At 44.6% G+C, this 27,975-nt stretch overlaps 1 protein-coding gene across 3 annotated transcripts; it reads left to right on the top strand.

Annotated features, from left to right (window-relative positions):
* Positions 1 to 368: 368 nt before the first annotated feature.
* cdk2 (cyclin dependent kinase 2) lies at positions 369 to 27,324 on the top strand. 3 transcript variants are annotated; one of them, XM_072493880.1, is made up of 7 exons: positions 369 to 658; positions 4,732 to 4,809; positions 11,769 to 11,889; positions 14,510 to 14,680; positions 15,655 to 15,756; positions 22,715 to 22,918; positions 23,839 to 27,324. In XM_072493880.1, the coding sequence occupies exons 1-7, from the start codon at positions 543 to 545 to the stop codon at positions 23,941 to 23,943; spliced, it is 897 nt and encodes a 298-aa protein (XP_072349981.1). In that variant the 5' UTR covers positions 369 to 542; the 3' UTR covers positions 23,944 to 27,324. The 3 variants fall into 3 exon arrangements, with proteins under 3 accessions (XP_072349981.1, XP_072349982.1, XP_072349980.1); XM_072493879.1 differs by having other exon boundaries at positions 371 to 658; positions 15,655 to 15,771; XM_072493881.1 differs by lacking the exon at positions 15,655 to 15,756.
* Positions 27,325 to 27,975: the final 651 nt, after the last annotated feature.

The following is a 27,975-nucleotide window of genomic DNA, read 5'->3' as shown; positions in this document are numbered from 1 at the left end:
ATGGCCTCATTCTGCTCCTATGTCTTATGGTCTTATAAATCAATCAGGAATTTAAGATCTGATTTGATTTTTGCACTTGACATTGTGTTATTTTAGCCACAGGTTGAAAATGGTGGCTTTGTGATCAGTCATAAAATCTTGTGGGGACCATGAATTGGATTCAATTTGAATTTGTTTTTTGGAGCAGGCAAGGAGCTGGATTAGGAGTTTGCCCCTGTCCACACTCTGAGCTCTGGCTTGGTAACTCTGCTAAAGTGATTTTTGTTAAAAAGCAGGTCAGGCTCTTTTAATGGAACAGTCCGTTTGATGACGCTGACATTTAAAACTTCCTGGACCAATGGTGTGGGATGTGGGTGGGACTGGGAGAGCGCGGGAAAGGCAGTTTCATGGCGCGGTTGTAACAGTTACATTGTTACAGTATTTGTCAATTTCAATCGCAGTTGAAAGTAACCATTGCGGCTCTGAGATCAGCTTGAGCGGCCGGTCATCTCGCGAGGGGCGAATTGGAGAGCGGGAGGGGGTGGGGGCGGGGGTTTGGGAGGATGGACAGTTTCCAGAAAGTGGAGAAGATTGGGGAAGGGACGTACGGTGTGGTTTATAAAGCCAAAAACAAAGACACCGGGGAAGTGGTGGCCCTGAAGAAAATTCGACTCGACACGTGAGTGATGAGATCCCTTTGAAGACTTGTGAGCGGCCTGTAGAGTGACCATTAAGGCCGGAATATCACTGGTCTCAGCGCAGACACAAAAGATCCAACAAGATGCAACCGCATTTTGTTTGGGCTAGTTGAGTCACTGTTACCGCTTTGTTAACTTTTCTTTCTCGAGGGGAGGGAGGAGTTTTAATTCTTCTAAAATGTTGGATTCCGCACGCGTTTCCTGCCCTAAGTCTGTAACTTCCTTGAATGTAATCTACATGCATTGTAGCAACAGGCCTGGTAATGTGAGATGTTGCTGATCCTGTCTGCATACCACCACAATAAAGACGCAGAATTATTTCCAAATGAGGAACCAGGTCACCCCCCCCCCCCAATCCGGGTTAAATCCTCCATTAATGTTCTCTACACCCTGATTTAATTGACGGTCTGAGATTCATTTTTTTTGGGGGGGGTCTCCGTTGACTCGGTGGTCAGGACCCAGGAAGGTTTTCATTCTCTGTTCAGTGGAAGCACTAAGATTGGACTGAGGGGCTTTGGGAAACGTTAACCAAGATTCCTCTACATGTTAGGTAGCCAGCAAGTTGGATATGTATTGAGGCACCCTAAGAGTGCAACATGATGTATAAAGACATCGAACATACAGCCCATCGAGTCTGCATTGACCCACTTAAGCCCTCACTTCGACCCTATTTTTGGTCACTATGGGCAATTTATCATGGGCAATCTACTGAAACTGCACGCCTTCGGAATGTGGGACGAAACCGGAGCAACGGAGGAAACCCACGCAGACACGGGGAGAATGTGCAGACTCCGCACAGACAGTGACCCAGCGGGGAATCGAACCTGGGACCCTGGTGCTGTGAAACCACAGTGCTAACCACTTGTGCTGCCCTAACACATTGGATTTTATTGCACTTTCTGTAATTTTCAAGTCAAAATGTTTTGTCATGTACTTTTGCGAACTTTATCAATAAAGTATAGTTTTTTTTGGGGGGGAGGGTGGAATCTTTATGGAGCATGGTCTCTGCGGATGTCAGATGAGGACAGTTGTCATGGACTCCAGAATGGTCTGACACTAGTGTGCTCTCTGTAGCAAAATGGATTTGGATAAGGAATGCCATTTCATTCCCAAGAACATCCAATGGTTCCAGGATTTTGACCTGTGCAACCATACCTAGAAGTCCATGACAGCTGCTGGCTATCCTATATCCTGACTCAACATTGTCTCGTGGATGAGCCATGAAACCAAATCCCAGTCTGTCTGCCAAGGTTTTTAAAAACATTTTCCAATGAAGGGGCAATTTAGCGTGGCCAATCTACCTACTCTGCACATCTTTGTGTTGTGGGATGAGACCCACGCAAACACAGGGAGAATGTGCAAACTCCACACGGATAGTGACCCGGGGCCAGGATCAAACCTGGGTCTTTGACGCTGTGAGACAGCAGTGCTAGCCACTGTGCTGCCTCTGCCAAGGTTTATGGAAAAGATCCCAAGAAGAGCAAGGTGTTCTCCCAGTACCTTACTCCTATTAATATTATATGAATATTACTCCCTCAATTGACACCACGAAAAATAGTTTTTGGAAGCTCTGAAATTTCCTCCCTAAATCTGCCTACTCTTGCCTCCTTCAATGTTACTCAAAACAGGCGACCAATCTTTTGGATACCTGCTCCAAGATATGAGGCTTGGTGTCAAATATTGTCTGATAATGCTCCAATAAATCACCTTGATGTTAAATATACTATATGAATACAAGCGTGTTTATGGATTATTGCTATTACGGGGGAATTAGGAGTTGAATCTTTCACCCATTGATCCATGCCACCATGATGTTCCAGATGTCTAAATCCAGTGCAGTGTACCAGACAAGTATCCAATTTGTTTTTTTCCAATTAAGGGGCAATTTAGCGTGGCCAATCCACCTACCCTGTACATCTTTGGGTTGTGGGGGCGAAACCCACACAAACACTGGGAGAAATGTGCAAACTCCACACGGACAGTGACCCAGAGCCGGGACCGAACGTGGGACCTCGGCGCCGTGAGACTGCAGTGCTAACCACTGCGCCACTGTGCTGCCCTGTGTACCAGACAAATTCATCACTAACTGCTTAACCAGTGGCTCTGGAAAAGAAGTATGCCCACAGTAGTTGAAGTCCCCTCGAGGGGGTGATGCTGGAGCCCTCGCTCCCTCTGGCTGTTTCTCCTTTTTGGTGCAAATCCACCTCGCTGCTTTTTTTGTCCTAGATTGGATATGTTTATTGTCACGTGTACCGAGGTACAGTGAAAAGTATTTTTCTGCGAGCACGTGGAAGGAAACCTTTGTGTTGCTAACCCAGAAGTTCTAAACTATAAAGCTGAACAGTTTGGACACAAACTAAACCCAGTTAGCAGCCATATCCCGGGCTCAGTTCCCAGCTTATGCTGAGCTGGTATCAACCATGACATTGGAGGTGTAAAAGATCGCCTCATTAACTGGAATTGCCCATGTTTAACATGACTAACAGTGCCCTTTATCATTACAGTGCAATAGACTCCCAAGTAACTGGAATGCCTGCTGTTCCTTGTCATTTTTGTCTAAAAAAGAATGTGATTCACCAGATTAGAAAACATTTTTAATTAAAAAAATAAAATAAAAATTTGTGCCCAATTCTTATTTTTTCCAATTACGGGACAATTTAGCGTGGCCAATTCACATAACCTGCACACCTTTTGAGTTGTGGGGGTGAGACCCACGGGGAGAATGTGCAAACTCCACACGGACAGTGACCCAGAGCCGGGATCGAACCCGGGTCCTCCGGGTCGTGAGGCAGCAGTGCTAACCACTGTGCCGCCCCTGGCGGAATAGAAACTTGGCACAGCCTCTTGCAGGTCTGTGGTGATGTTTTGACCCCCGTATGTATAAGTGAATTTAACATATATTTTTATATATGTCATTCCTCGCTCCTAATTAGTCAATTGACAGAACCCTTGTGTACAGACAGCACCTCCTCAAGACGGCAGAAAAACGTCAAGCCTGCAATAACCTCCTCCGTGAACTGGCTGGTACCTCATGGGAGTCACAGGCCAAGAGCCTCAGAACCTCTGCTCTTTCTATCACATACTCAACCCAGTATGGTACCAATTTGCTGACAACAAACTTATTGATATGCAACTCAACAATGTGCATCATCACAGGTGCTCTTCGACCAACTCTGCTCTCCTGGCTCCCAGGCCCTCCCCAGCCATGTCACATCAGGACGGTAATTGTAACAAGCAAGCTACTGGAGAAGGTCTTCTCTGACCCAAGCCTGCCTTTACTCAATGGCCGCCTCAATCCACCATCAGTATGCCTTCCCCCATTCGACCTTTCTCATATGGTTAAACCCCCCACGTCAAGGAAGATCAGCTGAGGATTGTCAGGGGAAAGCATCTACCAGAAACCACTGTCTCATCGTAGACACCGCAGCTCGTCCACCCGGTTTGATTTCCTATGGCGACAATGGGCCCTTTAAGCGGTTTCCAGACTGGCCAAGGCCTCTGTGCCGCCACCCAACAACAGAGGTGTCACCAAGATCATGCAGGCTGAGGATGTGGTGCAATCCAAAGAATGACCCACACTGTTCAGGAGAGTCTGCTGACTAAACTTGAAGGCAGGCTGATAGAACTCCATCTAGCCACTGATAAGGCTATTGGTTGGATGTGTGACGATGCATATGCTAAGGAAATAAATAAATAAATTGGCTGATCAAGTATAGTCTACCTTTTGACAAACACTTGAGCAAATGCAAGATGTATGAACGTGTAGGTGGTCCTTAGCCCCACACACACTTTGCCTTTGTTATAGTTTCACTGTGTAACTTTATGAGGGTGGTACAGAGTTAGGTAACCCTAAGTGTTGTAACTCTACTTCTTTCAGGTAATAGGATGAGAGTATTGAGACTTCTGCAGAGGGGTGTGTGATGGTGTCTTGTCAACAGTCGACCGGACCCATTTATTTGCCTGTGAAGAAAATTAATGTTTTTCTTCTTCTCTCTTCAGTTATACTGTGCAGTCAATCATCATCTTGCTAATCACTGAGCATGCTGTCTTTCAGGGAAACTGAAGGTGTGCCAAGTACAGCAATACGAGAAATCTCCCTGCTGAAGGAACTCAGCCATCCCAACATAGTCAAGTAAGGGCTCCATTTTTGTGGTATATCACGAGTTGACGGAAACATTTCCTGCAAAGCCAGTTTTTTTACATTCTTATTGCACGTTATGAATGCTCTCAAACTTGTAAAAGCACTTCACACTCAATGATTACTGCATTGTAACGTGCTTCATTATGGAGGGAAGTGAGGCAGCCATTCTTCACACAGTAGGATCATATTGACAGCAATGAGAGGACATGTTGCGCACCGTAAGATTGTACTCGTGGCAATGAGCTCAATACTTGCGCAAAGAACACACTGACGCCAATGAGCTGAATATTCCCGCAAAATTGTACTGGCAGCAATGAGATGAGCATTTGAGCACAGCAAGACTATGAGCGTGAACTATCTACCTTGTCATGCCCAACTGGGGGTCTGGGTGGTCGGTCTCTGGGCAGGGTGTTACCCTGGAACCCCTGATGCCACCTCAGCAGTGTTGGGAATCAGGCTCAGGGGGTGCCCTGCCCTTCTGCGGTGGAGTGCGCGCGCGCGCGGGGGTTGGAGGTATTGGTAAGTTGGGGCGTTTGGTGGGGGGGTTTCAGACATCTAGGGGTCCGTTTTAAAAATGGTGCCCCAATCTCTTCCTGCACTGTCGAGCTGAGCGGGGCGTTCCTCGCTGAGGCCCGGAAAAGAAGCAGAGTCCCGTTTAATATCGGGGTCATTCTCGGCCCCGCAAGTGCTGGGAAACACCCGGCTAAAATTGCCCAAAACGGGACTCTCTTCCATTTCCATTAAATCGCGCCCACTTTGCCAGCACCCTGGAATTCTACGCCAACGTAAGATCAGTCTCTGTAACCAGCTCTATCCTTTTCTGTGATGGGAGAATGTAGATTTGTGGCATGTTACCAAGAAGCTGACATAAATCTCAAGAACTGTGCGACAGCACGAACTGTTGGATTTTAAAACAACCCTCCAGTTTCGAGAACAGCATTCTAAACTCGTCCTCGGATAGGAGGAGAGAAAGCTCAGAACAGCAGCAAAGTGGGAAAACAAGACTTGGAGGAACCAGCCAAATTCATCAGCTGGCAGCCGGGTGTTTTGAACCATGTCATTTTATCTAACGTTGGGGAGAAGCCCTTTAATTCAAGATTATAACCCGTTGGCATTTTCCATTAACCCGGTTACCACGGCCAGAGAATTGCCAAGCTCTGTGGGCGCTGCCTACACCTGATTGTTTTAATGCTGCTTATTAATAACAACAACTTACATGTATAAAATGTTAATTCATTATGAAACCAGTTGGTAAAATAGGAAACTGGACACCAATCTTTCGCTTACTATTAGATTTATTTACAAAATGCAACATTACAAATGTCTGCCTTTTCACTAACCAGTGTCCCAGAAGTGTGTCTTTTTTGGGCATTAATTAACTAATAAACATAATTAATTAATCACCACTTAAAGGTTCACTGTAACTAAAATAAAAGTACCAAAGAAATTCAAATCAGAATGTCATTTTAAAAAAAAAATAATAATTTAAGAGTACCCAATTCTTTTTTTCCAATTAAGGGGCAATTTAGCGTGGCCAATCCACCTCCCCTGCACATCTTTGGGTTGTGGAGGTGAGACACACTGGGAGACTCTGCAAACCACGCGGAGAGTGACCCGGGGCCTCAGCGCTGTGAAAATCAATGTCATTATGGGGAGTAATGATGCATTCCAGCTCCTAAGGCACCCATCAGTCATTGGCCTCAAGTCTCCTGCTGGGAATCCCGTGCTCCTTCTCCAGGGATACCCGGGTGCAAACATAATTGCGGATGAGAGGCAGGCAGTTGGGTCGAATAGACCCCCTCAATCACCCACTTCCCGGATCTGTTAATGACCACCTTGGACAAGCCTCTTTTTATACTCTTTCTGAGTATTTCACATTAACAAATTAAACTACCAAACCGTTGAAAGGAGCACTGTTGAGAAAACCAAACTTTTGGGCAGCACGGTGGCACAGCGGGTTAGCCCTGCAACATCACGGGTCCCAGGTTCGATCCCGGCTCTGGGTCACTGTCCGTGTGGAGTTTGCACATTCTCCCCGTGTCTGCGTGGGTTTCACCCCCACAACACAAAGATGTGCAGGGTAGGTGGATTGGCCACGCTAAATTGCCCCTTAATTGGAAAAAATGAATTGGGTACTCTAAATTAAAAAACAAACTTTAAAGGAAACAAATTAAAATCATTTCCATAAGACATAGGAGCAGAATTAGGCCACTCGGCCCATCGAGTCTGCTCCGCCATTCAATCATGGCTGATATTTTTCTCATCCCCATTCTCCTGCCTTCTCCCCATAACCCCTGATCAGGCGGGTTTGGCTGGGAGTTTTTCCCAGCTCTGTCTCCACCGCTATCTAACCACAAGTAGTCCCTTTTTCCGGCCCTGGGGAGTTTCTCCCCAGGCTCAAATTGTTTTAATAACCCATTGCATATCTCTCTTTTGGCCGATTCGCAGACTCGTCATGTTAAACCCCTGGAAGAGACCTGCGATTTTGAATTTGGGTATTCTGTACAGTTGATCTGAAGCAGGGATGCGCTTCCACACAGATGGACGGACTGTACCCACGTTGTCCGTATGTGCAGCGTGCCATCACTTTAAGCTGCCCAGTTTGAAAAAGGAGTAAATTCTCCCCTCTGGCCGACAGGCATATTTCTCGAATGAAAAAGCTCAGGTGAACAACACGATTTATCCTCTAGTAGATCTCTGCAAGAGAATCTGAAGCATATGCACCTTTCTCAGACAGAGGCACCGAGTGCATGATCCATCTCGGTCTCCTCCTGAGGTCCCCAGCATCACAGGTGCCAGTCTTCAGCCAATTCGATTCATTCCATATAATATCAATAAACAGCTGAAGGCACTGGATACTGCAAAGGCCCTGACAATATTCTGGCAATAGTACTGAAGACTTGTGCTCCAGAACTTGCCACTCTCCGAGCCAAGCTGTTCCAGTGCAGCTACAACACTGGCATCTACTTGGCAATATGAAAAGTTTATCAGGTATGTCCTGTCCACAAAAAATCAGGACAAATTTAACCTGGCCAATTACTACCCTGCCCTATCAGTCTACTCTTGATAATTAGTAAAGTGATGGAAGGGGTCATCAGCAGTGCTCTCAAGTGGCATTTGCTGAGCAATAACTTGCTTACTGATGATCAGTTTGGGTTCCGCCAGGGTCACTCAGCTCCTAACCTCATTAGAACCTTGGTTCAAACATGGACAAAAGAGCTGAGTTCCAGAGATGAGTCAGGACCAAGTGTGGCATCAAGGAGCCCTGACAAAACTGCAGTCAGTGGCAATCAGTGGGGAAACTCCACTGGTTGGAGTCATACCAACACAAAAGAAGATGGTTGTGGTGGTTGGTATCTGCGATCCATGATATCACTAGGCGTTTTCCTCAGGATCATGTCCTAGGCCCAACCATCTTCAGCTGCTTCATCAATGGCCTTCCTTTCATCATAAGGTCAGAAGTGGGGATGTTCGCTGATGATTCAACACTGTTCAATACCACTTGCAAGTCAGATACTGAAACAGTCTGTGCCAATATGCAGGACAACATTGAACTTGGACTGATGAGTGACATAAATTTTAGTTGCCACACAAGTGCTAGACAAAATGACCATCTCCAACAAGAGAGAATCTAACTATCTCCCCTTGACATTCAATGACATTACCACTGCTGAATCCCCCAGTGTCAACATACTGGGGGTTGCCATTGACCAGAAACTGAACTGGTCTAGCCATATAAATACTGTGGCTGTTCACGATCTTCAAGGCACAAGCCAGGAGTGTGATGGAATACTCTCCACTTGCCTGGATGAGCGCAGCTCCAACAACACTCAAGAAGCTCAATACCATCCAGGACAAAGCAGCCCCACTTGATTACTTCCCCTTCCACAAATATTCACTCTCTCTGCCACCAGCAGTGGCATCTGTGTGTGTGTGTGTGTGTGTGTGTGTGTGTGTGTGTGTACACTATGTACAGGATTGACTGCAGCAATTTACCTCGAGTTTCCTGACTGCAGCAATTTACCTCGAGTTTCCTGACTGCAGCTTTCAAACCCACGACCTCTACCACCTAGAAGGACAAGGTTAGCAGATGCATGGAGAACACCACCACCTCCCTAGGAGCTCCCCTCCAAGCCACACACCATCCTGACTTTGAAATATTTTGTCTGTTCCTTCCCTATCATGGGATCAAAATCCTGGAGCTCCCTTCTCAGTAGCACTGTGGGTGCACCTGTAGGAGATGGATTGCAGTGGTTCAAGAAGGCAGTTCACCATCACCTTGAGGGCAACTAGTGATGGGCAATAAATGCCAGTCTCACCAGTGATGCCCACATCCAATGAAAGAATTAAAAGTAGTGTTGGATTGTTTTACCTTCATGGATTTTCACTCCCCACACCCTCTATTAACGATGGATTTGTAAACCAGGAATTTGGAATGGATGTATTGTGGGAGAGGGAGCCAACGAAACGGAGCTCACTTGTACTCCGTGTATAATATGAAAAGTAGTCATGGGTGGGGTTGTGTTTATACACACCCTGAATGTGATGAGGCTGATGGTGCAGTCCACTCACTCACCGTCTTGATCGTGCTCTTACTGGTGTCCTGAACTTTCCAGCTGCCTCCTTGCGTTCCATTGTAAAGTTCACCTTCTCATGATCTGGGGCTCCATGGTGATTGGTTGAAGGCCTCTGCATGGATTCCACCTTGAATTGTGTGATAAACAGTGCAGCTTTCTGTGACTGGAAAGCCCATTGCTGAAAGCAGTCTGGATGATACTTTTGAGCTGCTGTGACCTTCTAATTGAAATTTGGATCCGCTGCTGTTTGAAAGTAGGGCTGCTTCTGTCATCTGGTTGATAGATCTTTTGGCTGAAATTATGGTGTCCAGGGATGGGGAGTGGGAGACCTTTATCCATGCAGATATTGCTGTTTAATGTAACTCCCATGGCTTAATTTAAGAGCCAGTATTTCAGCTTTGACTTGCAGCTAAGCTGCCCAACTCTGGGCGCTGTCAGTGAGTGGCAGTGCCTGGTACTGAATCTCCGAGCCGTGGGTATCTACTGACCAGCATCTTGAACACCAGTCGGTGTCTAATGCTGCATAACTGCTCAGCATAACAACTGAGCAGGTCTCTGACAAGTTTTGAGATCGGAAATGACAGCCAGGGGAATAGCTGGAAGCACTCGAGCATTCCTGTAATTTAGGAGATCTTTTTTTTTCCCTCAAATAGAGTTTAAAGGGAAGCCTTCGCATTGTTTCCTTCATGGCTCCAGCTTGTCACTTGAAATCAGTTATCGCAATAGCGGGGAAGAGACTTGCTGAACTTGGTTCTGTGAAAACATGGACTGTCAATTAACTCTTTTGTGAAGCTGGTGTTCGAGGTCTGAAATGAAAATCGCTTATTGTCACAAGTAGGCTTCAATGAAGTTACTGTGAAAAGCCCCGAGTCGCCACATTCCGGCGCCTGTTCGGGGAGGCTGGTACAGGAATTGAACCGTGCTGCTGGCTTGCCTTGGTCTGCTTTAAAAGCCAGCGATTTAGCCCAGTGAGCTAAACCAGGTGCTCAGCTCAGCAGAGTCCACAGTGGTAATTATTGTGGGGATTTAAGGGTCAATTTTTAGCATTTCCACATAGGCTGCATTGTGTGCCACAGGCAGTAAATGCAATGCCATAAAATCGTAATCATTCCTGATTGTGTGATTGGGCAAATGAAATGTAGATCTGGAAGAAAAACGGGTCTGGGATTCTGGGGGGGGGGGGGAGAGAGGAAGAAGAGAGAGAGAAGAAGAGGCGAGGAGAGAGAGAGGAGAATAAGCAAAAAGGAAGGTCTGTGTGCGGGGGGAGGGGTGTAATAACCAGCACGGATCACACGGGATTGGGCTGATTGTTTCCCCCGTGTGGCTCGAGGAGAATGAGCTCCCTGCTAACTGAGGCTGTTACCATGTGTATACCAGGTCAGCCAGATAGGAACCGACCGACCGAGAGAGAGGACCCAGTGAGGTTCAACCGGTCCCCTTTGTAAACAGTACATATTATAAATAAATGTCTTCTTTGTGTTACTCGTCCGACTCCCTTCACCTTTATTAAAGAAGACATGAGAGATTAAATGACAAGAAGGATCACAGTGCAAGGAAAAGGGGAGTAATAATGGCATCAGGAGAGAAACAAAAGATAGGTTGAGAGAAGGTGTGAATGGCAGCTGCTGTCTGCAAAAATGAGAGCAGTGGTTCTGACCTGTAACTATTGAACTCGCTGAGTTCAGATGGTTTTAAAGTGACTAATTGATGAATGAGGTGCTGTTTCCCGAGCTTCTGTGGAGCTCCATTTGCACTTGTGTAGGGAGCCAAGGATAGAGTGGGAGTGAAGCAGAAAACTAAAATGACAAGCAGCCGGAAACTCTGGGTCATGCTCGTGGACTGAACGGAGGTGTTCAGCAAAGCAAGTAGAAATCTGGACTTGCTCTGTTCCCGCACTCTGTCTCTGTTCACAGCTCTCACCAGTGTACAATGGTGAGGGTTTCATAAAGGACCTTTTCCAGCCATAGGGGAAGCCTTTACTCAACCCAGACTGAGCTAGGGTAACATGACAAATGCTGATCTATAAAGAATGTCGTTAATTGTTGTCCTCTCAGTTACACAAGTGTCATGACAACAACAATGTGCATTTATCTAGCATCTTTCAGGTGATGAAATATTCCAAAACTCTTCACAGGAGCATAAATAGAGAAAACAAATCACCGGACCAGTTTTGCATTTTGTTGCTTGCATAACTAAAACAGAGAGATTTGCCAAATAAATCGTCTAAAACAATATAACCAATTGCGGCTGCTGCAGAATTTGGCTCTTTGTGACTATACAGTGGGTGAGAACGAGGTCTTTCTGGAGAATGACGTTGGAACCCATGGCTGGATTACTAGTATTCCTCTTTTCCCTTCCACCCTCCTCCTTCAGGTTACTTGATGTCATTCACACGGAGAATAAACTCTATCTGGTCTTTGAGTTCCTGCATCAGGATCTGAAGAAATTCATGGACGTCTCTTCGGTCAATGGGATCCCATTGCCACTCGTCAAGGTAAAATCACGTGGGTTTCACAGGACAAAGTTAAAATGGAATGGATCCAGAGCAGGTCAACCACTTGAGGGAGTTGGTGCGGTTGGTATTTCTCCTCGTGTGCGTTTTGCTGTATGGCGGCTTAATATGTTACTTTGCCAGTCAACATGGTGGCAGTGTCTGTGGTGCAAATTAAACTCTTCAACGCACAAAAGCGTAAGCTGTCGTTAAGAAGTTGTCAAATATGCTAGAAAAGTTAAAAATGGATTTTCCACCTTATTAAAGTGCTTCAAATGAGCTTTGGCAAGTGCATAGGATTAATGCTACACCGATGGCAAGCTGTACTCTTATATTTCTCACCATTCTGACGGCATTCCAAAGTTCTTCTGCAATCAGTTAATTACCTTTTTGCAGCTTTGCTGTGACGGCAAACGTGGCAGCCAATTTGCGCAGAGCAAAGACCCGCTAATAGCAATGAGATAAACGATCATCTGATCTGTTTTTGATAGTATTAGTTAAGGGGTAAGTGGGGGTTGGTTAACTCGGTTGGCTGGACGGCTGGCTCGTGACGCAGAGTGACGCCAACAGCGCGGGTTCAATTCCCGTACTCGCTGAGGTTATTCATGCCTTCTCAACCTTGCATCTGAATGAAAATGAAAATCGCTTATTGTCACAAGTAGACTTCAATGAAGTTACTGTGAAAAGCCCCTAGTCGCCACATTCGGGGAGGCTGGTACGGGAATTGAACCGTGCTGCTGGCCTGCCTTGGTCTGCTTTAAAAGCCAGTGATTTAGCCCAGTGTGCTAAACCAGCCCCCCTGAAGTGTGGTGACCCTCGGGTTAAATCACTGTCAGTCAGCTCTCTCGCAAAAGCCTTGCAGCCTTATGGTCCTCTGGGACAGTGGCGACATTATGGGGTAAGTGTCAGGAAAACCACTTTGCTTTATTTCAAATTGTATGATGGGATCTTTAGTATCCACCTGAATGTCTCGCCCAAATGATGGCAAAGGAACTCTGAACATGGATCTGGTTTTCAAAATTATTTGCTAATCTAGATAGTGCAATATTTATGCACTTCATCAGTTCAAAGTATAACGGAGAATGCATCCTGTATTACAAATTGCATTGCATTTGGAGATGGAGACATGCAGTTCTGTACACTTGGGTTGGTATTCTTCATTGACTGAGGCGAGGAGCCATCCTTGGCAGGAGGTTTGAATGGAGAGTCCGAAGGCATGTTGGGCACTCTATTGAGCCAACCTGTGGTACCTCTTAGTACATAGTAGGGGTATGGTGCTGTCCTGCAGGAAAGTGGTCCCATTCCTCCTGATGCCCACCTCCAAGCTAAGCCTGTAGGCACCATTTGAAACACTGCTAACTTTCCATTGATGGGGGAATGTTTAACTCGGCAAATCCTCTGACCACATTCATGGGAAAGTAATATCTGTTACTTGTAAAAGAACAGCTGGCTTATTTTTTATTGAATATGTTAATTTCTTATTTAATGTCAACCCCATACCTTTTTATAAGGGCTTTCCAACTCTGTTTTATTTTATCTACTCCAGTCGCAACCTGTTTTCTGCAGTGCTGCTGGCAATTTTGTTCCCGCTTGTGAACTTTCAACCCAGACACAATCTGGAGGTTTAGCTCCAAGCTCATGTGACTCCGAACCTGTCCTTTGAAATCTTCATTTTTCTCTGAAGGAGGGGTCTGAAACCAGGAGATAACCTGAAAGTTAGCTAGGCCGAGTGAAATCAGGAAGCGCATCTTGACGCAAATGGTGGCGGAAATCTGGTGTTTGTTTCCTATTTACAAGACTAAAATTGATAGATTTATTGGTCAGTACGGATATTGAATATGGAGCTGAAGGTGGGTATATGGAGTTGAGGTAGATCCGCCATGATGTACTTCAATGGTGGAACTTCTCGTAAGGGGCTGAATGGCCTCCTTCTGTTTCCGTGTATGTTTTGTACATTAGATCTGTCCGTACTGATGCTCGCAGCTTGCATACAAAAGTTTTTAATGTAACCCTCTGCTGCCCATATTGTGGGATGGCCCCTGAAAATTGCAAGGGTTCTCTTTTGCTAGTCAGGTGAAAGACCCACATGCCAGTCCAGCACTGGTGTTGTCGTTACTGTTTTAAAGCTATTCACTCTGGGCTCTCTAATGCCACGCGCCTCTTATTGTATGTGAGTTTTATCAGCTCTCTAAAAGAAGAACACTGCAACATTACTCTTTTCAACCCTTTATTGAGAGTTGTTTATTGCCCTTGTGGTATTCAAACTTGAAGACAACAATGCAAGGTGAAGGAGTGGATTCTCAATGTTGCTGCTATTTCTCTGTTACTTTTACAGTGGTGAGTGTTCACCCCTGAATATTGGTTTATCTTAACAGCAGGGCTATCTTAATCAGTGTTTGATTTTTGAACCCTGCCCCTCCAACCACTGTACGCTCAAAGCACTTGATTTGTTATCTGAATCAGGTATTTGAACGGGAGTCCAGGAACGTCAGATGAAATTGGCTTGACAGCCGTGGGATTTTGTGCTACTCCAGTTCTGTTTATCATTGTATCTGATGCAATGGTTTTGAAATGTGCGTTTTGTTGCCGTGATGTTTAATTATTGTGTGTTTCTCCCATTCAGAGTTACCTATTCCAGCTACTGCAGGGGCTCGCATTCTGCCACTCTCACCGGGTACTTCACCGTGACCTGAAACCCCAGAACCTGCTGATCAATGCAGAGGGTGCGATTAAACTGGCCGACTTTGGACTGGCACGAGCTTTTGGAGTGCCTGTTCGCACGTACACCCATGAGGTAAGTCACACACACACCCCCTGCTCCCCAAACTGGACAGTGACTCGAATAGGTAGAAAAGTGTCCGAGGGCATCGCTTGGTGGGAACCGTTAATTTTGCTGCAAGTAATGCAATCGTTCCCAGGAACTGGGGAAGGGGCCGTGAGTGACGAGGTATAATGGGCAGTCACAGTCTGCAGATTCTTGCCTTTGTTGGTAACTCTGCCTGGAGATAGTGGTTTGTCAGTGAGACCCCTGCCATTTAGTGGCACAGAGTTTGATTAGTATGTGATTTGATTTGATTTATTGTCACATGTACCGAAGTACAAGTAAAAGTATTTTTCTGCGGCCGAGGGAACGTACACAGTGCGTACATAGTAGACAAAAAGAACAATCAACAGAGAACATTGACAAATGATACATCGACAAACAGTGATTGGTTACAGTGCGGAACAAGGGGCCAAATAAACTAATTTTATAAGAAGAGGAAAAGTTTTAGTAGGTCAGAACGCTGATAGGAGAGAAAAGAAAAGGGACAGGGGGAGAGAGCTCGCAGGGAGTCGCCATGCTCTGACGCCATCTTGAATCATCCTGTACTCTCCTATTCAAGACCCATTTGCTGGTGGCCTTTGAACTCTCCCTGAAGTTATTTTTGCTTGTCTAGAGTGGTAACCAAAATAATTATGGGCCCTTTTTAACATGGTGTAGGAGTTGAGAAGAGATACCAGGCTTCAAAGGTTAGGTGCTGACGGTGCTTTCCATGGATGCTGCCGGCTAAGTATTTCCAGCATTTATTCCAAGGGTTAGCCAAAAAAAGTGGGAGAAATCCGAGACCAAGGGGGAAACTATTAGTGAAACTGAAAGCAAACTAGTGAATCTGTATTGTCCTACACAATGTAGACTACCTCAGTGTGGAATTCTCAGCAATTCCATCACTGAAGTTGCATCTTGGAATATGAGTTTGAAATCTTTTCCCATTTTTTTTTTGGTTGCAGGTTGTCACATTGTGGTATCGAGCCCCTGAGATCCTCTTGGGGTGTAAATATTACTCCACTGCAGTAGATATCTGGAGTCTTGGCTGCATCTTCGCAGAAATGGTAACAGATTCTAAAGTTAGTGCAGTTCTGTGATAAGATAATGATCAAACTGAGAAATGCATCAATGATAACGAATATGGACGAGTTGAAATGACATCTGAAGTGGGACTCTTGCTAGTTTATGCACCCCCTCCCATCGCAACTACTCTACCCTCCTACTTGCCAAAAATTGGAAGTCTTCAAATAAATTGGAGAAAATTTGGTGTGAATGCCCGTTGAGGTAGACATTCAAGCATTGGTCCCAAATTAAGAGAGGCAGGAAAAGATTTATCCCATCTTTACTTTAGTGCAGTCCTGATGATGAATGCGCTGAGGACATATAAAAAAAATGTTTTTCTTTTGCATATTCCTCAGTTCTCCCAATTCGGAGAAATTGCCAGGTTCTGTTGGGTATCATTTATATGATCTTAAATTGAGGAAGTTCTACAGGGAACAGACTTCAAGAAGCTGCAGAATGTTAGCACTGCTGCCTCACGGCACCAGGGACCTGGGTTCGATTCCGACCTTGGGTGACTGTCTGTGTGGAGTTGGCACGTTCGCCCCGTGTCTGTGTGGGTTTCCTCCGGGTGCTCATTTTTCCTCCCACCGTCCAAAGTTGTGCAGGTTAGGTGGATTGGCCATGCTAACTTGACCCTTGGTGTCCTAAAGGCTAGGTGGGTTACAGGTATAGGGCGGGGAGTGGGTCTAGGTAGGGTGCTGTGAGGGTCGGTGTACACTCGATGAGCAAATGGCCTCCTGCACTGTAGAGATTCTATGATTCTAAGCATGCAGACAATGCAAAAGCCATCCTTCTGGACAGCCGATAACTTAATTATTTGAATATAGAACAAATTGCATTGTTGCCTCTGGCTTTAGATGCTCAATGTAATGAGTGATCTCTTGTATTGATGGCCTTTGAAGAGGTTTGAGAATCTACTTAAGACACTTTACATGATTGTGCAGTTAACTGCAGGCACGTGGGTCTCTTTCTACCATTGCACCCCATATTGTGAACCAGTCAAACTCTCTGATCCCAGCAGTGTCGTAGATCCACAGAGGTGTTGGAAGGATCTGGAAGCTGTTTCTAGTAATGTATGGGTGGGAGGTGGTCGAGGTGAATAGTATAAATATGTTACAAGGGAATGCTAGATAAGTACATGAGAGAGAAAGGAATAGAATCATGTTAGAGGATTGTAAATAATAACTCCTAAAAAGACTTCAGTTTGCTCACCAATGTGACTGTTTCTTTGTTGTTAATTTTTAAAAATCTGGTCTTTTTTCTTTAAAAAAAATTTAGAGTACCCAATTCATTTTTTCCAATTAAGGGGCAATTTAGCGTGGCCAATCCACCTACCCTGCACATCTTTGGGTTGTGGGGGTGAGACCCACGCAGACACGGGGAGAATGTGCAAACTCCACACAGACAGTGACTCAGGGCCGGGATCGAACCTGGGATCTTGGCGCCGTGAGGCAGCAGTGCTAACCCACTGTGCCACCGGGCTGCCCTTTTAGAGTCTTCATTTGACCCATTTGAGTCTCACCTGAGCAAAGCCCAGTTATTTGTGCTTTGAATCATTGCGAATTGCAATGGAAGGCAATGAAGCGCACAGTTGTTAAAAGGCTGCAAGGAAAGTTCCATTAAATGAGCAATCTTTACTTAAATATAGAAAGTGAGACAGCCATGTGGCAAAGGGAGGAGAAAAGGCATCTTCTCATCTGATGAATTTCTGCCAGATTGCCTGGAGTGCGGTGGGATCGGACACAAAGATGTTTATTCAAAGTTTCCCAGAGAAGTATTTCAGTGCCTTTGATGACTATCATTAGCTCTCAGATGATCTCTCAGCCCCTCTCCCTACTCTAATATCTGCGTGATCAAGTAGGTCATGATATGGTGCACGACTTTGGTGTAATAGGATTGAGAAGGGGGAGGCGAGGAATGCAGAAACATTGGAACCATTGCCTCCTATCCACTGAGCCATTTCTCATTGATTTAAATTTTTTAAAAACCTCATAAAATCACTTCAACATCTACATGATTTCAATGTGATTATTTCACTGAGCCCCACACACACACACTTTCCTATCCTACTGCCCCCCCCAGTTGTCAGCAAACAGGACAGATAGGTGAACTGCTCCTTAGCCCCCTACTGTTGTTGTTTCTCCCTCTCTGGAAACATCAATCCTCTGCTTGGGAGCTTGCATTCTGGCTGATGTACACGGGTGAAGCATTCTGGCTGATGTACATACATACAAACATGGAGCAGGGGTAGGCCATTCAGCCCCTCGATCCTGCCCCGCCATTTAATAAGATCATGGTTGATCTGACAGTAACCTCAAATCTGCCTCCCGCCTACCCCCGGTAACCTGTCACCCCCTTGCTTACCAAGAATCTACCCACCTCTGCCTTCAAAATACTCAAAGATTCTGCTTCCACCACCATTTCAGGAAGAAAGTTCCAAAAACTCACGACCCTTAAATGGGCGTCCTCCTATTTTTAGCAGTGACTCCTAGTTCTAGATTCTCCCACAAGAGGAAGCATCCTCTCCACATTCACCCTGTCAATACCCCTCAGGATCTTAAAGGTTTCAATCAAGTTGCCTCTCGCCTCTCCAATCTTTCCTCCTAAGACAACCCACCCATTCCAGGTATTAGTTTGGTAAACCTTCTCTTGAGCGCATTCCAATGCATTTGCATCCTACCTTAAATGAGGTGACCAATACTGTTCGCAGTGTTCCTAATGTTCCCCCCCCCCCCCCCAATGCCCTGTATAACTGAAGCATAACCTCCTTACTTTTATATTCAATTCCCCTCACAATAAACGGTAACATTCTATTTGTTTTCCTAATTACTTGCTGTACCTGTATACCAGCCTTTTGTGCTTCATGCACTAGGACTCCCAGATCCCTCTGCACGTCCAAGCTCTACAATCTCTCACCATTTGGATAAGATGCTCCTTTTTTTATTCTTCCTGCCAAAATGGACATTTTTTTTCCCCCCACATTATATTCTATTTGCCAGATCTTTGCCCATTCACTTAATATATCTATGTTTTTGTTGACTCCTTATGCCCTTTCGCAACTTAACTTTCCGACCTATTTTTGTGTCATCGGCAAATTTGGCAACCATCCCTTCAATCCCTTCATCCAAGTTATTTATATAAATTGTAAACAGTTGAGGTCCCAACACTGATCCCTGTGTCACTCCACTCGTTACATCTTGGCCAACCAATTTATGCCTACCTCCTATTAGCCAGCCAATCTTCTATCCATGCCAATCTGTTACCTGTTATACCATTGCGTTTACACAATAACCTTTCATGTGGCACTTTTATCAAATGCCTTCTGGAAATCTAAATACAGTACATTCACCGCTTCCACTTTATCCCCACGGCGCATGTTACTTCGAAAGATTTCCCTTTCACAAAACCATGGTGACTCTGCCTGATTGCCTTGATGTTTTTCTACTGCCCTGCACACCTTTACTAATAGCTTCTAACATTTTCCCTCTGATAGATGTTGGGTTACCTGGCCCATATTTTCCTGCTTTCTCTTTCCCTCTCTTTTTGAATAAAGGAGTTACATTTGCTATCTTCCAATCTAATGCCCCCCCCCCCCAAAAAAAATCTAGGGCGTTTTGGAAAATTAAAGCCAATGCATCAACTATCTCACTCGACACTTTTCTTTTAAAACCCTAGGATGAAATCCATCAGGTCCCAGGAATTTGTCAGCCCGCAGCTCCAACAATTTATTCAGTACCTTTAGGAAATAGTTAATGCTCCTTAGTGCTAGAGTTGAAACTGGGGTTTTTATTCTTGAATAGATTGCACTTATTGTTGAATAGACTGCACCAATATATAAAGGGGATACAGGTGACACTGTTTTGTTGTATGAGAAATAATTACTGAACTCGAGGAGTTGAAGAAGTCGAGACTTGCTTCCTAGCTCTTATTCTAGATTTGCCACCAGAGTTTAACAAGTAACACTTCTCTGGTGACTATAATTTTCCTGAGTTCCTTCCTCCCTCCCTCCCTTCCATTTCCTGGTTAAAGCTGCTTTGGGATCCTCTACAGTGAAGACCGGTGCAAAATACCTGTTCAATTAATCTGTTTCTCATTCCCAATTCTCCAGACTTACTCACCAGGACCAATGCTCGTTTTGTTATCATGTTTCTTCTTAAAAACATTTATAAAAGCTCTTGCTATCTGTTTTTATATTCCTAGCTAGCTTTATTCCGTACTCTGACTTTTCTCATTATTAATCTTTTAGTCATCCCTTGCCATCCCTTATATCTGTCTAATCTTCTGACCTACCACTGTCTTTGCACAATTGTAGATTTTTTTCTTGAAGTGCGTCTTTAATCCTCTAGTTAACCACGGATGGGAAAGGCAGCACGGCGGCACAGTGGTTAGCACTGCTGCCTCACGGCGCTGAGGACCCAGGTTCCGATTCCGGCCCCGGGTCATTGTCCGTGTGGAGTTTGCACATTCTCCCCGTGTCTGCATGGGTCTCACCCCCACAACCCAAAGATGTGCAGGTTCGGTGGATTGGCTAAATTGCCCCTTAATTGGAGAAAAAAAAAGAATTGGGTACTCTAAATTTATTGTTAAAAAACCACGGATGGTGGCTCCATCCCTTGGACTTTCTCTTACTCATTGGAATGCATTCATTCTGTGCATTGTGAAATATTTCCTTCAACGTTTGCCACTGCATCTCTATTAACCCATCCCTTAACCTCATTGCCAATTCACCTTAGCCAGCTCTGCTTTCAACGCCTCATAATTGCCCTTATTTAAGTTTAAAAACATTGCCTTGGACCCACTCTTCTCTTCCTCAAACTGAATATAAAATTCAGTCATATTATGGTGGCTGTTACCTCGGGGTGCGTTTGCTATGAAGTCATGTGCCACCATGTTGATGGATATTTTCTTTTAAACCCTTCAGGTCCAGCATCAACACTCTTTAAAGAAAATCACAAAATATCTACAGCACAGTAACAGGCCATTTGACCCAAGGCGACTAGGGGCTTTTCACAGTACCTTAATTTGAAGCCTACTTGTGACAATAAGCGATTTTCATTTCATATGTTGATACTGATGTTTGTGCTCTACATGAGTTTAGCACAGGGCTAAATCGCTGGCTTTGAAAGCAGACCAAGACGGGCCAGCAGCACGATTCGATTCCCGTACCAGCCTCCCCGAACAGGCGCCGGAATGTGGCGACTAGGGGCTTTTCACAGTAACTTCATTTGAAGCCTACTTGTGACAATAAGCGATTTTCATTTCATTTCCTCCCATCCTAACCTGACCAGCATATCCTCCTATTCCTTTATTTACCCATGTAGCTTCTCTTTAGATGCAGCTCTGTTCTTTGCCTCCACTACTCTGTGGTAGTGAGTTCCGTTCTCTGGGTGAAGAGGTTTCTCCTGGGTTCCTTCTTGCATTTATTAGTGACTATCTTCTATTTATGTCCCCTAGTTTTGGACAGAGTTGTACTGCCTCGAGGACCTGCCTGAGGACAGTTGGATGACCCAGCGAAGACCTGTACACAGTTCATTTTGGAGCACAGCAGAATGACCACCGTGTTACTTGAGTCATGCTGTAAAAATCCTTGTTTCATGCAGATGGGGTAGAGATGTTCATGTTGCTGCACTCTTAATACGTTGAATGATCAATTAATATGAATAGAGCAGAGGGGAAGTCTGTCCAAGCTTTTGCTATCAGTTGACATTAATAGTTCTGCTCTTGAGTTGTGCTGTTCTGGGCAAGTAGTTTTATTTGATGGATAATGCAAGATGGAGATTGTGATCTAAAATCTAGAAACCTATCCGAAACCCAAGATGTGAAGGATTTTAGGAACCATCACTGGCCTCGCCGCCCCTAAGTTAGGGAGAGCGAAATCAAATGGCATCGTGCTCCTTGCCATTATCTAGTGAATGGAAAGGCAGAAGTGTGGACGTCACTGAATAACATTGGCTATAATGTCTCCCGCAATTGAATAGCCTTCAACGCTTGCGGCCTTGGCTCTCGCATGACGAATGGTGGCTTTGGCAAGGTAGTGGAGAATGCCTCGTGTCTCTCAAACTCTAAACCAGGAAGGAAATCTTTCCCTGCACAAGAATGATGCCTTCTTCCTAACCCTCTGCCACCACAAATGACCCTTTTTTGCACCCATCATGAGGGAGGGGAAATTTAGGTTGTGGACTGTTGTTCCATTCATGTAATGTCTTGTGGTAGTGTTCATTGTACAAGGAGCAGAATAAACAGAGCTCTTCTGAAATCTGCTCTCAAATAGCTGCATTGTTTAAATGTGGTGCGTGATCCCAGTGTGCTGGGCTCATGATGTCATGAAACTTGCTGACCCACTTGCCTTCGGATAAAAATTCTTGTCCTCGATTCTACACATACCTTTTGTCTTTTTGTTGCATAGTATCCCCACTGTCTTTTGGGGCATCATAAGCAATCCAGTGGAGCAGTAAAGGAGGGGGGAAGAGAAAGAGGCAAGAGTTTGCTATTAATGAAATATTCAAACCAATTGAATTCGATCTGTAACCATTGCACAACTAGATTATTCTGCGCACGTTGCAATGAAACCATATTTTGTTCGTTTGCAAGCTGTCTGCATAATGTGGAACACGATACCATACTTTAATTTGGCAGGAGAATAAAAGCACACTGGTGGTAACATGGGTATGTCAGATTTGCTAACCTTTCCAAGTCAGTATATGGACTGCCCTGCGAGCGCTCACTATCTAATCACCTGAATGACGCACAGTGACTAGGGTGACATACAAGAGAGTGGCTGGTCCTTGCAAAACTGCCACAGCAAGAGTCAGCAACTTCAGGACCGAAAGAGAGGAGTGGAAACTGGAGTGTGTAGACCGGATACTTAAATGTGAAATTCCAGAGAAACATGGCTGTTGAGACACAGTCGGGTGGTTTGCTCAACCAATGTTGCCAATATTTTGCTTTTGTTTTTCACAGATCACTAGGAGAGCCTTATTCCCTGGAGACTCGGAGATTGATCAGCTGTTTCGCATTTTCCGCACTCTTGGAACGCCAGACGAATCGGTCTGGCCAGGAGTAACCTCCATGCCTGATTACAAGCCCACATTCCCACGGTGGATTCAGCAGGATCTTGGTAAAGTGGTCCCCCCTCTGGATGAGGTTGGCAGAGACCTGTTAGCGGTGAGTAATTGGATACAGGTGCAAGCAGCAGCCAATAAATTAAGTGGAGCAGGTTCAAAGGGCTGAATGGCCTACTCCTAGTCTCTGTTTCCAAACTGCAGAGTGATCAGATGATCAGTCTGTGGCATGCCAACAACGATAAACCTGGGAATGTGAGAAAATTGGGAAGGGAATTCTAAAATGTTTATTTATAGCTCTGGATTGGTTTGAAATAAAGAAGCCCACATAGTTGTAGTTATTTGACCGAGTTCCATCTCCATGGCAAATTTCACTCTTCTAACTTAAACTTTAAAACCAGAGCCACCGCGGAATAAATCTGAGGATAGCTTGGCGAAAATAGAAGTTTCTCTACTTCTACCTCAACACCAGTGTCCACAAGTTATGAAATTCTGGACATAATTTACACTTGGCTCTGGTACAAATATGGGGTGGGTGTGGGGACATTTAGTCATTGAAACAAGCTGGTAACTTCTACAAAAACTCGATGAAGACTCCTCCAATTCTGGCCTCTTGAGCATCCCTGATTTTGATCACTCCACCACTGGTGTGGCCATCTCTTCGGCTGTCCAGGCCCTGAGCTCTGAAATTCCCTCCCGACACCTTGTCACCTCTCAACCTCATTTGCCTCCTTTAGACACTCCTTAAAACCTACCTCTTTGACCAAACTTTTGGTCATCTGACCTAATATCGCCTTATGTGGCCTGATGTCAAAAGTTTTGTAATGTTTCTGTGAAGCATCTTGGGGGGCCATTTTATTACATTAACGCTGCTGTTTAAATATAAATTGTTGTTGCTCATGCTGCTATATAATCAGTGCTTCACTTTTCCAAAAAATCTCTCCGTCGTTATCTCTTTTGCCTTATTTTTTTGAAAGTTCTTGCTGAATTTAACTGCCCCATCTTGATTCCTCTCTCCTGCAGCAAATGCTTCAGTATGATCCAAGCAAGCGGATCTCAGCGAAGAGCGCCCTGTCCCACCCTTTCTTCCAAGATGTGAGCACACCCCTTCCTCACCTTCGAGTTTAAAATTCAGCCGATCAATCGCTGGTCTGGAAAACCTGAAAAATCACTTGTCGGAAATGACGAGGCAGTGTCTGTCTGTTCAGTCCTTATTCCCAAGTGTGCCAAAGGTCCATGTGTTGGTCATTCACATCTCCAGAGCTTTCATTTAGCAAGTTCCATATGATTTTTGCAAACATTTGAGACTTCACTTTTTTAGCGAAGACTTTTTCACATTTCTTGGTTAAATGGATGGTCTCCAGTTGACCTCCCTCATGGAACCAGTCTGTCTCCTTCGATTAGAAAGCATCCGAGTTGTCATATCAACTCATTGCAACACAGAGCCACAATAGGTCTGCTTTATTTTTCCATTGCTACAGTATGCTGTGATTGTCACCAATCAACCAGAACACTAATAAAACCTGAAGTGAGCTCCCTTCACCCAAATGAAAATTACATTCCCATTAAAGAAATATCCCAATGACTCTCAGAGACGTAAATCTCCAACTTTGAGCCAAGCAAACCAGAAAGGTCCCAGTTTGATTCTCAGCATCTACTGATGTCAGCCAGGGTGAAGAGGCAGGTGCTACAACAGGCTGGGTGAGGAAAAGGAAGATGGCTTGTGGTTCCACTAATTGGATACTATCTAATGACTCTCGCTGGCAATATGCATATATGAATAGGTGCTGACATGAATGTGTACTCCCTGTAGTTAGATAGTCAGCTCATTGTCCAGGCAAGGTAGCAGAAACCCCCTGATTGAGCTCAAAGTGAGAGTTGATATTGGGAAAGCAGGATATAAAATAGTACTGGGATAATAGCTCAGTGAAGAAATACCCATTGTGATGTTGAGCCACAAACAACTCTGGTGCTAAATTAGCGAACCTTTGTCCATGGGGACAACGTAATCTGCCGCAGTGACACTGGGCTAGGAAGGGAGAAAGAGGAATTGGCACAGGTTCCCGTTCTTGGTCACTAACTAGCCACCTCTGCCAGAAAACATATATGTGCAGATCTCTGGTGAACACTGAGTGAAGCATGCACCAGGAAAGGCGGTAGGGAGGAAATTAGTCAAAAGAGAACGCATCAATAATATTTTGTAATAGTAAATTACACCAATTGGGTGTTCACCTAGCAGATTTCTTTTCTAGTTGTAGGAGGTAGTTTCTTGAGGCTAGTTGGGAAGGTCACTTTCGATAACTGCATGATAACGAGATCAGCCTAATAACCTCGCATGGAGGCTCTTTGGCTCTTCCCACAGGAAGCGGGACTGCTGTCACTCAGTCATGCACTCGATGCTGATGATTGTGGGATAACCTGTGCCGTAGGTCCGAATGGTGATTTCAATCCATTTGTTTCCTGTTATTCTGAGTCACAACTCCAATTGACATGGTGGCACAATTCCAAGAAGCAAATATGGGCCTAACCTTACTGGAGGGAAGGCATGAGCACTGAACACGGAAAGCAAGTAGGGTATTAATCTGCATGAAGAAAAAAGAGCACCAGCTAATGCTTGGAAACTAAACTTCTATGAAACTTTTGGAGTGAGTGATTTTTAATTCTGGTTGTCGACATTTTTAGTTGAGTCAATAATTCCACAAAAACTGCAGGTTAGGATGAATGGATACTGTCACTTCAAGTTTACATGGCAATCTGCATTTTTGAATTGTTTCTTTGATGTTTTAATCTGATCAATGTAATTCTAATCTTGCATCTATGAAGGGATATTTTACAATGCTTGGAGACTGGATATAAATATTGTTACCTACACAGGCTCATCCGAACCTTTATTGGAGTTTAATTTGTGTTCTTCCATGTGAATGCAATGTAGCTACCCTTTTACTCTGAGCTTGCGTTGTGATCAATTTACTCTACATTGCTAGTAGGTTAAGCTTTAACATTAAGTTTTGAGATTAGTTGGCCTGCAATTGGCAGTTGGCATTGGGGGACAAGCATCTTTCGTAGCTAAAATGTACCAAGCAATGATACGAGTATGTCTTCCACTGTGCTTTGTTGATGGTGGTTTTCAAGTAGCTCATGGACTGGATAATGTGGGCCAAATGGTCAACAAAACAAGAGAGTAGAGTTCTCCCTCAGCAAATCAAATCCAGCAGGTAGTCGGGTAACCCGATGAAGAAGCTAATGCCCCTTGGCTTAAATCACCATGGCACCACCTTGTGATACCTTCAAAATGCACTAGATGTTTCAAAACAGCAGGAATTGTGGTAAATGATGAGTCATGTAATATCACAATGTCTATCACTTGGGGAATGTGTGGGTTGCAGCAGCACTAACTGCTCATCCCAGACCTCCTTCCTTTCTGTCTGCAGACCTGAGGAAAAAAACAGAATGAGATCCATTGGCCTAAATATGCCAATTGGTGAGACTTTCGGGGCCCTTTCAGTGACTTGGATGGTAAATGTATCCATCTTGGTGTGAAACAGAGCAATGTAGAGGAGGAAAGTCCCTGATTCAATCCTCAGTCTGCATTGAGTTCGATAGTGGTGGTGCTCCAACTGGTCTTGGCATCCTGGGCTAGAAAAAGATGTTACTGATTCAGTGGACTACATCTCCTGTTCCATTAGAAAGTCTCCCCCAGCTATTCATTAGTGCCTTGATCACTAACCCATCCCACACTGTAGTAAGTAAATCCGTTTCAGACTCGGCTTGAGATATTTTAAAAAGCAGAAATTGGTAAACGGTTGAATGTAAATTTATATTTACAAACTTCAATCTTGTTCAGATGTCAATTGGATAGTTATTTAAAAATTTCACAAAGATAAAACTTAACCTATGAACTGTTTCCTTTCAATTTAGGGATGTTGCGAATTTTGGTTTCCTTGGTGACATGTTTCTGTGATTTTTGCCATTTGCGAAACCAACCAATGGCCTTGTTGGACCAACTTTGCCAAAATAATAGGCTTGACTTTGGTTTTGACATAGTCATCAAATTTTGAACCTGGGGATGAGCTCTGTTTAGTGGGGGGGGGGGGGGTTAGTATTCGGGGGATTTGCATTTGCCCATTTTTTACTTGTTATGTAGAAAATTAAAAAATATTTTGTTGACTGAATCGTCTGTGTGCTGAAAAATTTGAAGTTGGATCCACGAAGATAGATGGGAGAAGGAATCTGGTGTCTGCATTTCTTGTGTGAGCCAACAAGAGGACTGGGTTTGGTCTCCCTTTCTAGTGCTTCTGTCGGTGACACTTCTTGTGAAGTTTGTCATTTGGCCTTCAATGTCCATTGATAGTTGAGCACTGCAATTTGGAAATGTCGTGAGGTTTGTCACTCTTCAGCTGAACTGCCAGGAGACGTGTCTTGAGCACTGCAGGCACGTTCGTTACCAATATATATCATTTTTAATATATTGTAATTTGCAATTACCAGAATAAAGGTCTTGTAATTTCATCAGAATTGTTAATCTTTCATTAAATTGAAAGCTGAAAATGCTGGAATGACCCAGTGAGTCCATCACTTCTCTCTCTGTGCCCTCCAGTCACAAGTGTTTCATAAACACCAGAAATAAGATCATTTAGTTTCATTGAAAGTTTATTTTATTCCCCGTGTCTAAGTGGACCCCAATGTAATCCTGTATGGAATAAAGACTGTGTTGAAAATACTCAGCATGTTTGGCAGCAACTGTGCAGAGGGTGACGGGATTAATGTTTTAAGTTGAATATGATTCTTCTTCAGAACTGCATGCTTCCGTGTCTGTCCCTAAATATTACCGAGTAATTGGAAATCTGGAATTATGTGAATACAGAAGGAAGTCATTCAGCCCATCATGGCTGCATCGGATGGATGTGGGCAGCACGATAGCACAGTGGTTAGCACTGTTGCTTCACAGCGCCAGGGTCCCAGGTTCGATTCCCGGCTTGGGTCACTGTCTGTCCGGAGCCTGCACATTCTCCCCGTGTCTGTGTGGGTTTCCTCCGGGTGCTCCGGTTTCCTCCCACAAGTCCCGAAAGACGTGCTTGTTAGATGAATTGGCCATTCTGAATTCTCCCTCTGTGTACCCGAACAGGCGCCGGAATGTGGCGACTAGGAGATTTTCACAGT

The sequence above is a fragment of the Scyliorhinus torazame genome, chromosome X (assembly GCF_047496885.1).
Source record: "Scyliorhinus torazame isolate Kashiwa2021f chromosome X, sScyTor2.1, whole genome shotgun sequence".
Classification (NCBI taxonomy): Eukaryota; Metazoa; Chordata; class Chondrichthyes; order Carcharhiniformes; family Scyliorhinidae; genus Scyliorhinus; species Scyliorhinus torazame.
Note: the sequence above shows the minus strand (reverse complement) of the source record. Positions and strands in the feature narration are given on the sequence as shown.

Bases quoted from the DNA above. Each gene is read 5' to 3' on its own strand.
- cdk2 (XM_072493879.1), top strand. From the start codon at position 543: ATGGACAGTTTCCAGAAAGTGGAGAAGATTGGGGAAGGGACGTACGGT. The intron at 4,810-11,768 runs GTAAGGGCTCCA...CTCCTCCTTCAG, and splicing joins AGCCATCCCAACATAGTCAA to GTTACTTGATGTCATTCACA. The intron at 14,681-15,654 runs GTAAGTCACACA...TTTTGGTTGCAG, and splicing joins TTCGCACGTACACCCATGAG to GTTGTCACATTGTGGTATCG.